This window comes from Sphaerodactylus townsendi, linkage group LG11, assembly GCF_021028975.2.
Source record: "Sphaerodactylus townsendi isolate TG3544 linkage group LG11, MPM_Stown_v2.3, whole genome shotgun sequence".
Taxonomy (NCBI): domain Eukaryota; kingdom Metazoa; phylum Chordata; class Lepidosauria; order Squamata; family Sphaerodactylidae; genus Sphaerodactylus; species Sphaerodactylus townsendi.
In genome coordinates, this window is record NC_059435.1 from 11,451,100 (window position 1) to 11,465,953 (window position 14,854).

At 41.7% G+C, this 14,854-nt stretch overlaps 1 protein-coding gene across 1 annotated transcript; it reads left to right on the forward strand.

The window, feature by feature from the left end:
- Nucleotides 1-403: 403 nt before the first annotated feature.
- On the forward strand, nucleotides 404-13,767 carry LOC125440567 (vomeronasal type-2 receptor 26-like). Its single transcript, XM_048510439.1, has 5 exons — nucleotides 404-541; nucleotides 2,396-3,256; nucleotides 5,796-6,023; nucleotides 9,992-10,118; nucleotides 12,866-13,767. The coding sequence occupies exons 1-5, from the start codon at nucleotides 506-508 to the stop codon at nucleotides 13,765-13,767; spliced, it is 2,154 nt and encodes a 717-aa protein (XP_048366396.1). The 5' UTR covers nucleotides 404-505.
- The last annotated feature ends 1,087 nt before the right edge of the window (nucleotides 13,768-14,854 follow it).

Consider the following 14,854-nt stretch of genomic DNA (forward strand, 5'->3'; position numbering starts at 1 on the left):
TGCTAATGTTCAACTCTTTATATGCTATTAAAGGTATTCGAAATCGAAACTGGCAACTGGGAAAGGGCTGGTTTTTGAGGTTTTGAAATTTTCGAGACATTTGTTGACAACATTCCCCAGTTTCCCACACTGGGAAAAACATTAATTTTTAGCACAAAATGACTAGCAGTCACACGTTCATTAGACATGTAGCCAGCCAAATTGATACAGTGTCAACTTGACAATATATTCTGTGACAGCAGGGTCCTGACTCAGAATTATCAGCACATCCTGGCTTTGGTATTTGCCATTCAGGAGATCAATGAAAACCCCCGACTGCTACCCAACATCACGCTTGGCTTCAGCCTCTGCTTAACGCTATTTCGAGGTGCAAAGCCCAGGACCTATCAGGCCTCCCATGGAACTCCTCTCCGCACTGGGCAGATTCATCCCCAACTACAGGTGCAGCTCCCTCAGCAATCCGGTAGCTGCCATCGCGGGACCAAGTGCTCCCTTTTGTAACCACATGGCAACCATTCTGAGCACCTACAAGATTCCACAGGTAATGAGTGTACTTCAGTCATGGGCTGCTAATTCATGTACCTTTAGATTTCCAGGTAGAAAGAACTTCACAGGTAGTTTTTTACCTAGGACAAGAGTTGACCTTTAAGTAGCAAGTAGAACAGAAATAGAAGTATGTTCTACTTGAGAGTCAACTCTAGGAAAAACTTCCAGGTAGATTTCCAGGTAGAAAGAACTTCACAGGTAGTCTTTCCCTAGGACAAGAGTTGACCTTTAAGTAACAAGTACAACAGAAATAGAAGTATGTTCTACTTGAGAGTCAACTCTTGACCTAGGAAAAACTTCCTCTGAGATCGTTTATGATTATGGAACAAAATAGTTCTTGGTGGGTCTTAGAAAGGGAATGCAACTTTATTTGATATAATGCAGCAAAATACCCCAAAGCTGCCGTGTACCAAGTCAGACCTTTGGTCACTATTGTCTACTTTGACTGGTAGCAGATTGTTGGGCTCTCACCATGCATCACCAGTTTATTCGAAGGGAGATGTCTGGGGGCTGGACCAGAGAATGGGACTTTGTGCATGCAAAGCAGATGCTCTGCTACTGAACTGATACAAACGTGTCTCTATTTTCTCAGCCACCTTAATTTAAAGAACATATTTGTAAGTGGTGCTGCAGGTGATCCAGAATTTAAACAAGATGGCGGAGGGTATCAACAATACGGCTGAATGCCTTGTCCAGCAGATTGGTATACTTTTATCTTCCTTTCGTTGAAGTTTTTAATTCTGTTTTTAACATGATAAGCTGAGCTAAAGTGCCAATTTTTTTTAGCTTTTTAGCTGTCCCTTTGAATTCTTTGCTGCTTAAAGACTCCTCTGCTATCTGAACTGACTCAATTAGCTGTCGGCACTGTTTTTAGTCCTGAGTCCTTGCCTGATCCCTGTTTGGCTTCAGCATCACCTCTGGGTGAATGAATTTTTATCTTATCTCATTTCATTGTGTTAGGCTATCATTCATGATGAAGAATGTGAGAAAATGAAGAAGGACATCAATTCTTCATAAATGCACAGTGAAACCACAAATAGAAATCTAAGGCGGTTCCTTTGACAGCCAAAGGAGAGACTTCTGCCGGGAGCAAGCTCCGCGACAGTTAATGCAGATGATTCGCCCTCCCGGCCCCAAGCATCTCGTTACCTTCTGCTGGCAGCGTGGGCATCTATGTCGTGCGGCTCTGAGGAGGAGGGGACACGCCCCATGGCCCAGAGCAATGGCTGAAGCCAGCCACCAGAGACCCGAAGGGGCATGTCCCTTTCCCCTCCCTCAGAACAACGATAAGCGTGACGCTATAACTGAAAATAACTGAAACGTTTAAGAGCCGAAGGAGGAAAAAACACCGACTTCGCACCCGCTGCTATTTCTCATGGCAGCAGATGGGAAGCCCGGCGTTTGCAGGAAAAACTTCGCTTCCCCAGGCGAGAGTTTGAATACCACTGCTTTTGGCCCGGGCACAGAGTGCTGCTGCATCTATTTTGCAGCGGCGCCTGTGCGAAGGGTCCCTGCCAAAACGGTGTTTTACCGAGCTGAAGCTGTTGCTTTCAGCCCATGCAGAAACCGCCTAAGTTAGGTTATTTATCTGGTATTCTGCTGCTGAGAAAGGAAGGAAAAGTCCCCCTGGCCTCCCATGAAAGACTCTTCTGGGTATTAGATGTTCGGCACTGACCTAAACTCACTGAAAAGGAGGGGTATTGCTGTACAGAGGCCAACTAGGCAACAGAGAGGGGGGAAAGCTGTCTGCATCCAACACAGAATTGGGATTCACATGTTCCAGTTGGGAACCCGCTATCATATGTTACCTTTTATATTTGTAATGGTTCTTTGCATCTCCTTTTCTCAGATAACGTACGCTTCTACTTTAGTTAAGAATGACCAAGGCCGACTCCTTTCCTTTCATCACATGTTTCCAAATGCAGCCCATCAATATATGGGGATTCTCCAATTACTGCTGCATTTCAGTTGGACATGGATCGGAGTGATTTATACGGATGATGACAATGGGGAAAGTTTTGTACACGATGTGCTTCCCATGTTTTCCAAGAGAAACATCTGCTTTGATTTCATAGAAACATTTCCCACCATAACTTTTTCCACTGAGATTGAAGATATGATATCAGAAGGGAAGGAATTGTTTAGTGTTGCCGTGAGAAGCTCAGCCAATGTAGTCGTTGTTTGTGGTGAAAGTCAAACCATGGCAGTTATGAGAACGTTGCTGAATGTTTTAGCATTTGACAATGAACCTGTGGAGACAAAAGTCTGGATTATGACTGCTGAGATGGAGTTCTCTTCACTTGCCTTTCAAAGAGGATGGAGCATACACTTCATACACATGGGGCAATTCTCTCTCTCGAATTTAACTAAGGCGCTACTTGCCGGATTCCAGAAATTCGTGCAGATGAGAAACCCTACAGTGGACAATGAAGATGGCTTCATAAAAGACTTCTGGGAAAATGCATTTGCCTGTTCTTTCACCCAATCCATGGAGGAGGTGAATGAAGAGCAAATTTGCACTGGAAGGGAGAAATTGGAGAATCTTCCCAAGACAATTTTTGAGATGAGCATGACTGGCCACAGCAACAGTGTGTATAATGCTGTATATGCTGTAGCCTATGCCTTACATGCGATGCATTTACAAAGACTCAAGCACTCAGTAACAGGGGATGAAGACAGACAGAAACATCTGGATCAAAAGTGTTGGCAGGTAGTGTCTTGAACAGATCAGTGCCAGAAACTTCATCATACATTTTTTAAAATTTGATTTGAAATTTAATTTATATACCGCCTCCGGAGGAATCTTAGGGTGATTAATAGATGTATTATTACGTACAGATGTGTTTCATGGGTCCTGGGCGACCTATGGAAAGATGTCTGTCACAGAAGGCTTATTATTTTACTAGGTCAGTTTGAGGTTTAGTGTGATAGCCATTTCAGTAAATGCTATATACATAGGTATATCAATATGCACTAGGCCAGTGGTGGCGAACCTTTGGCACTCCAGATGTTAGGGACTACAATTCCCATCAGCCCCTGCCAGCATAGCCAATTGGCCATGCTGGCAGGGGCTGATGGGAATTGTAGTCCATAACATCTGGAGTGCCAAAGGTTCACCCCCACTGCAGGCTGACTTGTAAGTTGTCTCTTCTCCAAAATGGGTGTTATGATAACTGTGTACTAGATCCGCCATCCTTTCTAATGATGCTCAACAGATATGCAGAACATTCTTTCTGAGAGTAGTTTGATTGAGAACAATGCCTACAATTTGCTATTGCTAATGATTTTATTTTAGATGCACATCAATCAGCACGAATAAAGTTGCATTTTAATTTAAGCATTCGTATGGGACATGCCCTGCAACAGCGTGTTGCAATACAAAAATAGAATGTGACCCAATTTAGAATATCCAACAAGCAAATTTCCATAGACCAAAATAAACCTCAACCAGACCCAAGAATCACACAAAGAACTTTTCCATTATGGAAACTGATGGTGACATTTGCAGGGCTTGGGGGGGGGGGCGCTGTTTTTTAAGGTAGAGTCACTGAATTTGCTGCTGGTGACCCTCTTTACAAGACCTGCAAAGTTTCATTAAGCTTGGGTCAGGGAGTCCAGTTTTATCAGCCCCAGTTTTCCTCCACTGGGAACAACTGAGGTGGACAGGAGAACCTTTTTTTAAAACCAATAAATGGCCCACTCTTTGCCAAACACTACTGTTGTCAGTAAAGCTGTCAGTAGCTATTCTGCAAGTTTGGTGCTGCTACCTTTAAAAAGCCCCCTCAGAGCCCCACAAAATTTCCCCTTTGAGTATAATGGACCAAAAAAACACAGATATTTGGGGGGGGGGCAAACTCAGGGAAATAAACGCAGGCTGCTTATGAACAAGGTGTTTGCTATGTGGTGGAGGCGAATGTTCACTGTGGCAAGATTTCTTGTACAGATGTATGTCCTATAGTCCTCCTTTCACTTTCCACTCTCACCGCAGCAAGCAAATCCACTTATAGCACCATTTTAATTTTGCTTCATTGCCAGAGTGGACAGATTTGCCAACGGGCCCAGCTTTGCCCTGGACCTCTTTCCTCCACCCTCAGTCAGCTTGCCTAGTCTTACTCCCTCCACTCTTTTGTGCTGCTTTGCATGCTTCCCCCTCACCTTCCTTCCTGTTGCTGACAAATTCCCGCTCCTTGTCCTGCCATAACATTTTGTTTGCCTGTGGCATCCCTGCTCCTGCATATCTTTAGATTTTATATATTTTAAAAAATTAAATAACCATATTAATAGATCTATAAATTGATACTAACACTTAAAATGTAAAAAAAAAAATGATAAGACTAGTTTTAATAGTCCAAACACCTGATTTGCTTCTGCATTTAATCAACAAAGTGGAATGCAATCAGTTACTCCAGACCACACTGGGAAAACCCCGTCAGTATCGATGCTTGGGTTTACAGCACATTGGGAGATGTATGATTGTGAAACCGGGGGGCTTAGCAAACAGCAGTTCATATGGTCCTTTTGCAGTTTTGCAGTTTGCACGCCACCATTACTCCCCCCCTCACTTCCCACCATAAAAGACAATCAGTATTCGGGCAAAGTGTACAGATGCCATACTCAAGACTTTTCTTTAATCATTCCCCTTTTTTTATTCAATATATTGATCTATCAATAGATTGATACATTGATATAGCAAATCTATTGATAAGATTAAAGATAAAAATAAAAGGTTACATTAAGCAGGCATGGCCAATAGATAGCCCGCAGGACATTGCCCGTTCTGCTGCAAGGAAAAAGCCAGCTGATGGATAATGCCTGCTCTGCTGCAAACAGGCCTGTGGGTAGCAATTCTGAACATGCCCTGAAACAAAGACTCTCGGGCCAATTCTCTTTGAAGTCACGGGAAACTCATTGCGCATAACCGCCCCCTTATTGATATGGGGATTTGCTGGGGGGGGGGGGTGGATTTTCCAAAAAATGTTGGGTCTGTTAAACCTGAATCTGAAAAATACCATAAAGTTGTTTGTGTACATCCCTAATTGTGCCAAGGGATTCTAATTATCTGCTACATACCAGCCATCTGGTATTTATAAACAAGCAGTGTGTTACTTATCTCCTTCCCCTTTGGTTTTCATGCTAATTCATTCCAGGCCTAACTGAAACTACTTTTCTCGACTCAGCTTTTGTTTCTCTTGTTGTGTAGGCCCACCCTTTGCTAAAGCCTAATGCTTGCTTTCCTCCTCCTTGCTTAGCTCCACCTCTTTCTGAGAGGAGTCTCGTTCAACAACAGCGCTGGGGAGAAGGTTGCCTTCAACCACAATGGAGAGTTAATAGCTGGATTTGATATTATCAATTGGGTCACATTCCCAAACCAGTCCTTCCTCAGAGTCAAAGTTGGGAAGATAGACCCTGGAGCTCCCTCACACAAAGTGCTCACTATCGATGAAGAGGCCATCATATGGCCCAGCAGGTTCAACCAGGTAAGGTCCAATCACATTTCATGGTCTATATTTATATTTTAAAAGTAGCTTTCTTCCAGCCAGGGTTGCTAGCCTGACTTTTCCCTCCTGTGGTAGAAACAAATGGTGGATGGGGGAGAGCTACATATGGCACTCTAGGAATTTCCAAACTGCTATTCTAAAACCAAAACAAATTAGGAGAATTACTAGAGTATTGTGGACTTAACCAGAAATGAAAAAAATACCATGTTGCTTTGCATTTGACATTTTTGCTCCTTCTGGATTAAAGAACAGAACTGGTAGCCTACAGACATGGGCTGGAATTTTTCTGCCTCACTGTGCAGTCTTGTGAACCTAATTCTGACATAATGAGGTTCGATCAATGATTCCCATTGCCACATGTTCGAGTGGCAACACTCTGCTTAGTTTGGAGAGCTGTCCTCCCTACTGTTTTTACAAGAAAAGAAGAATTAGGACTAATAAAAGGAAACACTTCTTCACGCAACGTGTGATTGGTGTTTGGAATATGCTGCCACAGGAGGTGGTGATGGCCACTAACCTGGATAGCTTTAAAAGGGGCTTGGACAGATTTATGGAGGAGAAGTCGATTTATGGCTACCAATCTTGATCCTCTTTGATCTGAGATTGCAAATGCCTTAGCAGACCAGGTGATCGGGAGCAACAGCCGCAGAAGGCCATTGCGTTCACATCCTGCACGTGAGCTCCCAAAGGCACCTGGTGGGCCACTGCGAGTAGCAGAGAGCTGGACTAGATGGACTCTGGTCTGATCCAGCTGGCTTGTTCTTATGTTCTTATGTTCTTATGTTCTTTTGGTTTCACTTGCCTTGGTTTGAGACAAGCAAATGAGTCTTCATGTTTACACATTTATATTTCCCAAATCTTGGATGCACTTTCTATAGCTCCTCAGTGGAACCCTATTATGACAGAGGAAATGGCCAAGCTAATTGACCAACTGAAAAATGGTAAGGCTCCAGGTGCTAATTATCAGTTCAGTAAGCCTTTATTGGCATATGAAACAAAACTGTATATAATACAGTTAAAATTATAAAATAGAACTTCACATTGAATCATGAGTTCAGGTGCTAATTATATTCCAGCTTAACTATTTAAGACCCATTAGCACTGGTGGGCCCCTTTAATTGCTGCTCTTTTTACAGTGGAAAAAGTGACAGGCTGCAAAAAAGCAGTAGTAGTCCCTATTTACAAGAAAGGTCCAATGGTCTGCCTGATGCCCATTTTGGGAAAACTCTATGCTTGCTATCTTACAAATAAATTATCCTTTCATCTCGATGAGATTCATTAGACTCATGTTATTTCCAATGCTCAGGCTGCTTTAAGGGGAATAAATTCCACCTTAGATCACTGCCTAATTCTCACCCATTTAGTAGAGAAATACTCAAGGTCAATGCAGGGCAAATTGTTTGCTGCTTTTATCAATTTAAAGGTCACATTTGATTCAATCCCTAGGTCCAAATTGTACAAAAAGCTAAAAGTGGTCCTGAGCAATAAAAGGTCCTGAGCTTCTATTCCTTATGAGAGCTTTACATGCCCCAAATCAGCTGTAAGTAAAATGTGCCCCGCCAAGGACAACTTATTAAAGAAATATCTGTGTCAAAGGGAGTCAGACAAGGTTGTGCCTTCACCCCAACTTTTTTCTTCTTATTTATCAATGATCTTGAATCAACCCTTCCAGATGATAATGATGATCTCTCTCTCTCTCTCTCTCTCTCTCTCTCTCTCTCTCTCTCTCTCTATCTATCTATCTATCTATCTATCTATCTATCTATTCATTCATTCGACTTTTATACTGCCCACCCCCGGAGGGCTCTGGGCGGTGTACAACAACTAATATAATCTAAAATAACAAGAAGAGCACATTCAATAAATACATACAATATAATAAAATTAGGGCTCTAAATCTCACATTAAAACCATTTAAAACAGCGCACAAAACATCGCGTCCAGCAATCTAAAGGTCCCTCTGAAGAGGGGGTGGAAAGGCCCAAGATGTAAAAGGCTGCAGATGATAAAAAGGGAAGGATGGATAGGTAGATTCTAGGGATAGGTGCTCAGGAGCAACAGCCGCAGAAGTCCATTACTTTCACATCCTGCATGTGAGATCCCAAAGGCACCTGGTGGGCCACTGTGAGTAGCAGAGAGCTGGACTAGATGGACTCTGGTCTGATCCAGCTGGCTTGTTCTTATGTTCTAATAGGTAGATTCCAACTCTACTATAGCAAGGTAGATTCCGCAGATTCCGCAGATGATAAAATAGGTAGATTCTCCAATAGGTAGATTCCACAGATGATAAAAAGGGAAGGAGGGATAGATAGATTCTAGGGATAGGTAAGCAATAGGTAGATTCCAACTCTACTATATGCAGATGACAGTCATATTTTCCTGCACCAGATTAGGGCTGCTGTATTTACTGAGGGAATTCCTTGACTGTTGCAATCAAACTGATTTATGGATAAATTATTTGAAGTCTAAAGTCTAAAAAAAATAAATTACAACACAGATGGCCTATTGATGGCCACTCCTTAATACTTGGGTTAAATTCTTATCATTATGGCTCCTGGACTAACCACAGACAATTAGCCCTGAAGAAACCAAACACTGGTCTACTCTCCATCCTATGCTTTTACCACACCGGGAGGAGACATTATACTCCTCCAGCTATAAAAATATTTAATGCAAAGGTGGAGATGCAAATGTTATATTCTGTAGCAGCATGGATTGGTGGAGTTTCTTAGGGGTTGGATAGACTTTAAACTAGATTTATAAGAGTGATCTTCAAGGTACTCAACTGTGTTTTGAATGCAATTCTCCAATTAGAAATGGCTGAGTGTCTTTTGACTTACAGAGCATGGTCCATAGAATTAAGCCTTGGGCTCAAAATAAAGATCATTTCTCAGGGCGAAGGTTTATTAACCTACTTTAGCACAAAGTGATTATTACAGGAACTGGATGAAACTGGCAGCAAGAAAAGCTGCCTCAATAGGTCTTTCTCCCTCCTTTTTAGCTCTTCTGGAATACAACATCCTACTTAAATCTCTAGCACATTGCTATAGGTGATCTCTGGTCCCATGCCCATACTGTTTGTTCCCCAACCTGTTTTCACATAAACTATGTGGTCCCATTCTGTTATGCTAATGTTTCACTTTCGATGGCTGTTCACAATGACAAGGCTAAACGGAGTTCCATCTGAAAACCTTCACAATAGGTTCACAGATGATCCATATCTTCTCAGACTATGCCCTTGTAACTTCTGGGATATTAAAACCTTGCCACGTATTCTTTTTTGCAAGTTTTATCATCATGAGCATCAGCAAAAATTTTCCTCTATTGTCGAAATTTAAAGGCAGTATAGAACAATCCCGCAAACATATTTTTGTTAGAAGACAAAAAATTTAGGATCACATTAGAGGTTGCAAAATTTCTGGCAGTGGTTTTCAGAATTAAAAACCAGAGATCTCAAGCAGCTGTTTCCCTGTTGTAATAATTTGCTCCTAAGTCTATGTAAGCTTATCCCTTTTGTTCCTTCAATCTATGGACCTGTTTGTAATTGCTGCCTGGAGTCTGATTTTTTGCCGAATGTATGTTTTATGGGTAAAATGACCGCAACAACTAAAAAATCTATATTTCCTTATACCTAGATATTTGTTCCTAGGGAATGTACATAGTTTGCAGTATGTTTTGTTCTCCAATATGCTGCACATAAATAACAGAAATAGGTTTAGATCTGCAAAAGCCAAAGGCCAAAAATGAAACCTAGGAAATGTATATATTGCTCTGGAGTTCTGTAGTGTAAGCAACAGACACCAAGAATGGTCAAAGTTGTGAATTTCCCATCAATACAGTGGTCCATATAAATAGCACTATTATGTTTTGAAAGAAGCAGAACACTAGCATATTGAGGTATTCATCCCAAGGAATATCTTTTCAATGCTTTTCTTTCCTTATAACAGATGCTGCCCAATTCGATGTGTAATGAACCGTGCATTTTGGGTAATAGTAGGAAAAAGGAAGAAGAGAAACCGTTTTGTTGCTATGATTGTGCGCCATGTCCGGAAGGGAAGATTTCAAACCAAACAGGTAGGAGATTTTCTACATACTTTGTAGACTTCATGATAATCTGGATCATGAATATTACAGCATGTAGACACACATTTCCATGACATTGATACATTATTCACTTCTCTGTGACAAAATTGATGGCTCATAAGATGATGCATTTAAACATAGCCCCTGAAGTCTGTGCACTGTTGTGAAGTTGCTTTCATGGAGTCTAAGGTTCATTCTGCACATGCAGAATAATGCACTTTCAAACTGCTTTCAGTGCTCTTTGAAGCTCTGCGGAAAAGCAAAATCCACTTGCAAACAGTTGTGAAAGTGGTTTGAAAATGCATTATTCTGCATGTGCGGAAGGGGCCAAGGAAGCAAGGTGCAACATACCCAAAAAAGGTAGTGATGGGAGAGGGATTCGGGGATAGAAGAACGTATTACCTCATTTAGTAGGGATTCCCTTGCCAAGTTGACAATTAGAACTCCAGCAGATTCTGTACCCAAACGGAGTTTGACTTGCTGCTAATATAACTGGATGAGCAGAGTGTGAACTCATCTTTCCCAAGTCTCAGTCCTCATTAAAACTGAAGAGGAGCTGATTGCTTCGCGCTCCATTTGGTTATTTATGTATTTATTTGAATAGTTTTCTGCACTTTTCTTTTGGAAAGCAAGACTTGTAGTAGCTTATAAAAACCAAAATCATGAATACAAACCTCAACCTGGCAATGCAATCATAAAACTGAAACATTAGAGAAGTGTTTAGCATTGTTTGATATTGTTGCCTGGATCAGTTTGTCCCATTGCAGATTGATGGCATTGAGCCTCTTTGTCTAGGAGTAAAGTATTCAGGAGGTAGGCTGGCAGCATTAGATTCTCTTTGATAAGCCCCTTTGAGTCTCCTTACAGGAGAGAAAGGGGGGATATAAATCCAACTCTTCTTCTTCAGATACTTAAAATAAAGCTCAGCTTGTTAAATAGGGCAGATAACATGTAGTTGTATAGCTATACAATTAAAAACAGTGGGGCTGATTCCGCATGGCCCCAAAACAGCAGTGTGAAAACGGTGTGAAAATGGTGTAAAAGGGTTTGAATTGGTGTAAAGGGGTTTACACTGTTTTCACACCGTTTTCACACCGCTGTTTTTGGCCCATGCAGAATCAGCCTCAGATAAGAAAAAAAGTCTTAGGGTGATTCCGCACACGAGTAAAATAGGTTTGACCCAGTTCCCTGAGAAGGTACTAACTTAGGTCGAAGCCATTGTTGTTCCCCACTGCAACCAGCTTGATCCCAGCTCAGAGGGCGGAATCATCCTGTGCCTCTTCGCCTCTCCATTCTGATTGGCTACTGTTCTACGACCATGTTCCGTCTATTCCCACACACATTATTTTAAAAAACTGCCACAGGAATGGAGGGACGAAGGTGGCGTTTTTTTATTGGCCAGCTGTACGCATGCCCGAAACACTCAGCTGTGATTGGCTGAATGGGGGACTCCTGGCACCAGAGATTCTGCACTTTACTGGAATCAAGCTGAGTTTGAGCGTGGTTCCCTGAAAAAGTAGCCATTCCCAACTGGAGTTGGAAATTTGACCGTTACACGGGGTGAAGCTGGTACAAAACCACGTTGATCCCAGTGGTTGTGCGGAGCACTTAGGTCAAACACAGCTCGAACTTAGGTCAATAACACAAGTGCAGAATCGACCTTAATGAACTAAATGCCAGGAATGATGCCATAACCTTGAAAGAGAGGTAACTCACACTGCTAGCCTGATGCACAGCAGGAGCCTACACTATCCTTTGTCTTGAAACTGGTCAACACCTTTTAGAGACCAGAGCCTGGCTTGCGACATCTAGGTTCCGGCTACATCTCTGTTTTAACTTTGATGACTCAAGCCTAACATACCAGTCTCTTGTAGATCTTCAAAACTCTGATTGGTGGACCTTAGTAGAACAAAAAATATTAACATTGGGATTTGTACTAGAGTCACTAGCTATGCTGTTAGTCCATGAAATCTTTCGCTCCTTCAAGCAAAAATTAATTGATCAGGAATTCAAGTATCTCAGCAGAGCAGCAAATAAGTCCTGCTCTCACCTTTTTTAGGAATTCCCTTTAACATAGCTAGGGATACCAAATATCTGAGTCAATTAGGCTTGGAGATTCGGGTGCAAGAAATACCAGATTAGCAGCAAATGGGAGAATTCAGGCATATTTCAGCAAAAATCGGCCGAATATGTCCTGCCTAAATATGAACAAATCCGAATGCAAGGTATTCGGTCTTTTTTTTTTTTGGTCTTTTTTTGGGGGGGGTGTTTTTTTGCATATTGGCCTGGAGGGGGCACATTTTTAAAGCTAGCGGCACCAAAATTTCTTTTAAACAATGATTCTTCCGCTATCTCTGAAAAGTACATGTAGAAACTATCCACTCATGTAATTTTTTATATTTATAATTATATTGTTTATAATTACACTGTTTATAATAGACATGATGAATCCTGCTCCTCTAGAGTTATGATTAATTACAAGGAAATAAGATTCAGAATTTCATTGTATGTCGACAATTATACGTCATTTACAAAATACAATAAAAATATGTTTGAAAAAAAGATTCTTCTACTATTTCTGAAAGCTTTGTCATTAAGTTGCATCCATGATTGTTTTTCTCTGTGATTATAACTAGCCTGTATTGCTTATTATGCCAATAAAAGGTTTGATTTGACATTTCAACAGAAGCCCTATGCATATGTCTACCCTGTACAGCAACCAACTTTTTATTTTTCAGACATGGATGACTGTTTCCAGTGTCCCGAAGATCATTATCCTAACAGACACCAAGATTCATGCCTTCCAAAAGACGTCAGCTACCTGTCTTATGAAGAACCTTTAGGGACTAGTTTGGCTATTTTTGCACTTTCCCTTTCTTTCAGCACAGCTTGGGTCTTGGGAACTTTTGTGAAGCACCAAAATACGCCTATTGTGAAAGCCAACAACCGCAGCCTCTCCTACATTCTCCTTGTCTCTCTCTTCCTGTGCTTCCTTTGTGCTTTGCTCTTCATTGGACGACCTGAGAAAGGGACCTGCCTCATCCGTCAAGCTGCATTTGGCTGCATTTTCTCAATGGCTGTTTCTTGCGTGTTGGCCAAAACCATCACTGTGATTCTAGCCTTCGTGGCTACCAAGCCAGGGTCCAGGATGAGGAAATGGGTGGGGGGAAGACTCGCCAGCTCAATAGTAATTTCTTGCTCCCTTTTTCAAGCCACTCTTTGTTCTGTGTGGCTTGCAAACTTTCCTCCATTCCCACATTTTGATTTGCACTCAGAAACAAGAGAAATCATTCTGGAATGTAATGAAGGGTCAGTGGCCATGTTTTACTGTGTCTTGGGCTTCATGGGGTTGCTGGCAGCTGTGAGCTTCACTGTGGCCTTCCTAGCCAGGAAGTTACCAGATAGTTTCCATGAAACCAAATCCATCACCTTCAGCATGCTGGTCTTCTGTAGTGTGTGGATGACCTTTGTCCCAACCTACTGGAGCACCAAGGGGAAATATATGGTGGCTGTGGAAGTCTTCTCCATCTTGACTTCCAGTGCCAGCTTATTGGGATGTATCTTCTTCCCCAAATGCTACATCATTGTGCTGAGACCTGATCTGAATAAGAAGGAACAACTCATAAAGAGAAGAAAATGAAGAATATGTCTGTGCCTTCTGCGGTAGGAAGTTCTCTTAAAGTAATAGGCATGCCAAGTGGTTCTAAGCCCCAAACTCTCTTCCCCCACACAGATACCACTGGTAGGTCCTCAACCCAAATCACCTGTTCTGGTTAATGATGGGACACTTGAGAATGGTCCTTCATTTTAGATGTTCCAGTGTGATCACTAAACCTGCAGTTTATTCACTCCCACTATTATTGCTAGTCTTAGTAATTTCCTAGCCAATATTCATTAAGTTGAATTCTAATTGTCAAGATCAACCACCTCAGTAAAAAGGAAAAAAAATGAATTCCACTTTGTAACTAACCAGAAACTGCCCCTCAAATGGCAGCTTGGCTGAGGAGTCAACACAATTTTCACACTTTCCATTGCTGCATTCTTAACACTTCCTTAATACTGAAGATGTAACACTTTCATTGCTGCAGAGCATGAGGCAAAAAATATACCCACCATTTTTTTCTTGAGAATCAACAGTCAGAAGGAATTCAGTTCCTGTTGACCCTTCAGTTCCAAAAACTAATTCCTAGGTTTGTACTGACCCATCCTTGTCCACATCTTTCTTTACCGATGGAAGAGAAAGCAAGTCATCTCTTTTTGGGAGGTCATGCAAATGGTAACCTTTAACAGAGTGTGTGTAACTATTCTGTTTTCTTTTGTTTTGGAAAGCATGGAAATTTCTCTATGAACACATCTTTGATGCACAAGGGTCCACCGTGGTTAAAGCACTGTCTCTTGCACTCAAATTGAAATGGTTGGGGTTTATGTCCACTTTATCCTTCCTGTTATTTTTAGGTCTTTTCCAACAGGGCCTTTTATGTCCTTCTTGGCCACCATTCTCCTGCTATTGAAAGGGCCTACTGCACTCAGCAGCATCCCATTTTTGAGTAGCCCCACAAGAGCATTGCTTTAACAATGGCCTCAGACAGTGAAAAGAAGAAGAAGAAGAAGAAGAAGAAGAAGAAGAAGAAGAAGAAGAAGAAGAAGAAGAAGAAGAAGAAGAAGAAGAAGAGGAGGAGGAGGAGGAGGAGGAGGAAGAAGAAGAAGAAGAAGAAGAGGAAGAGGAA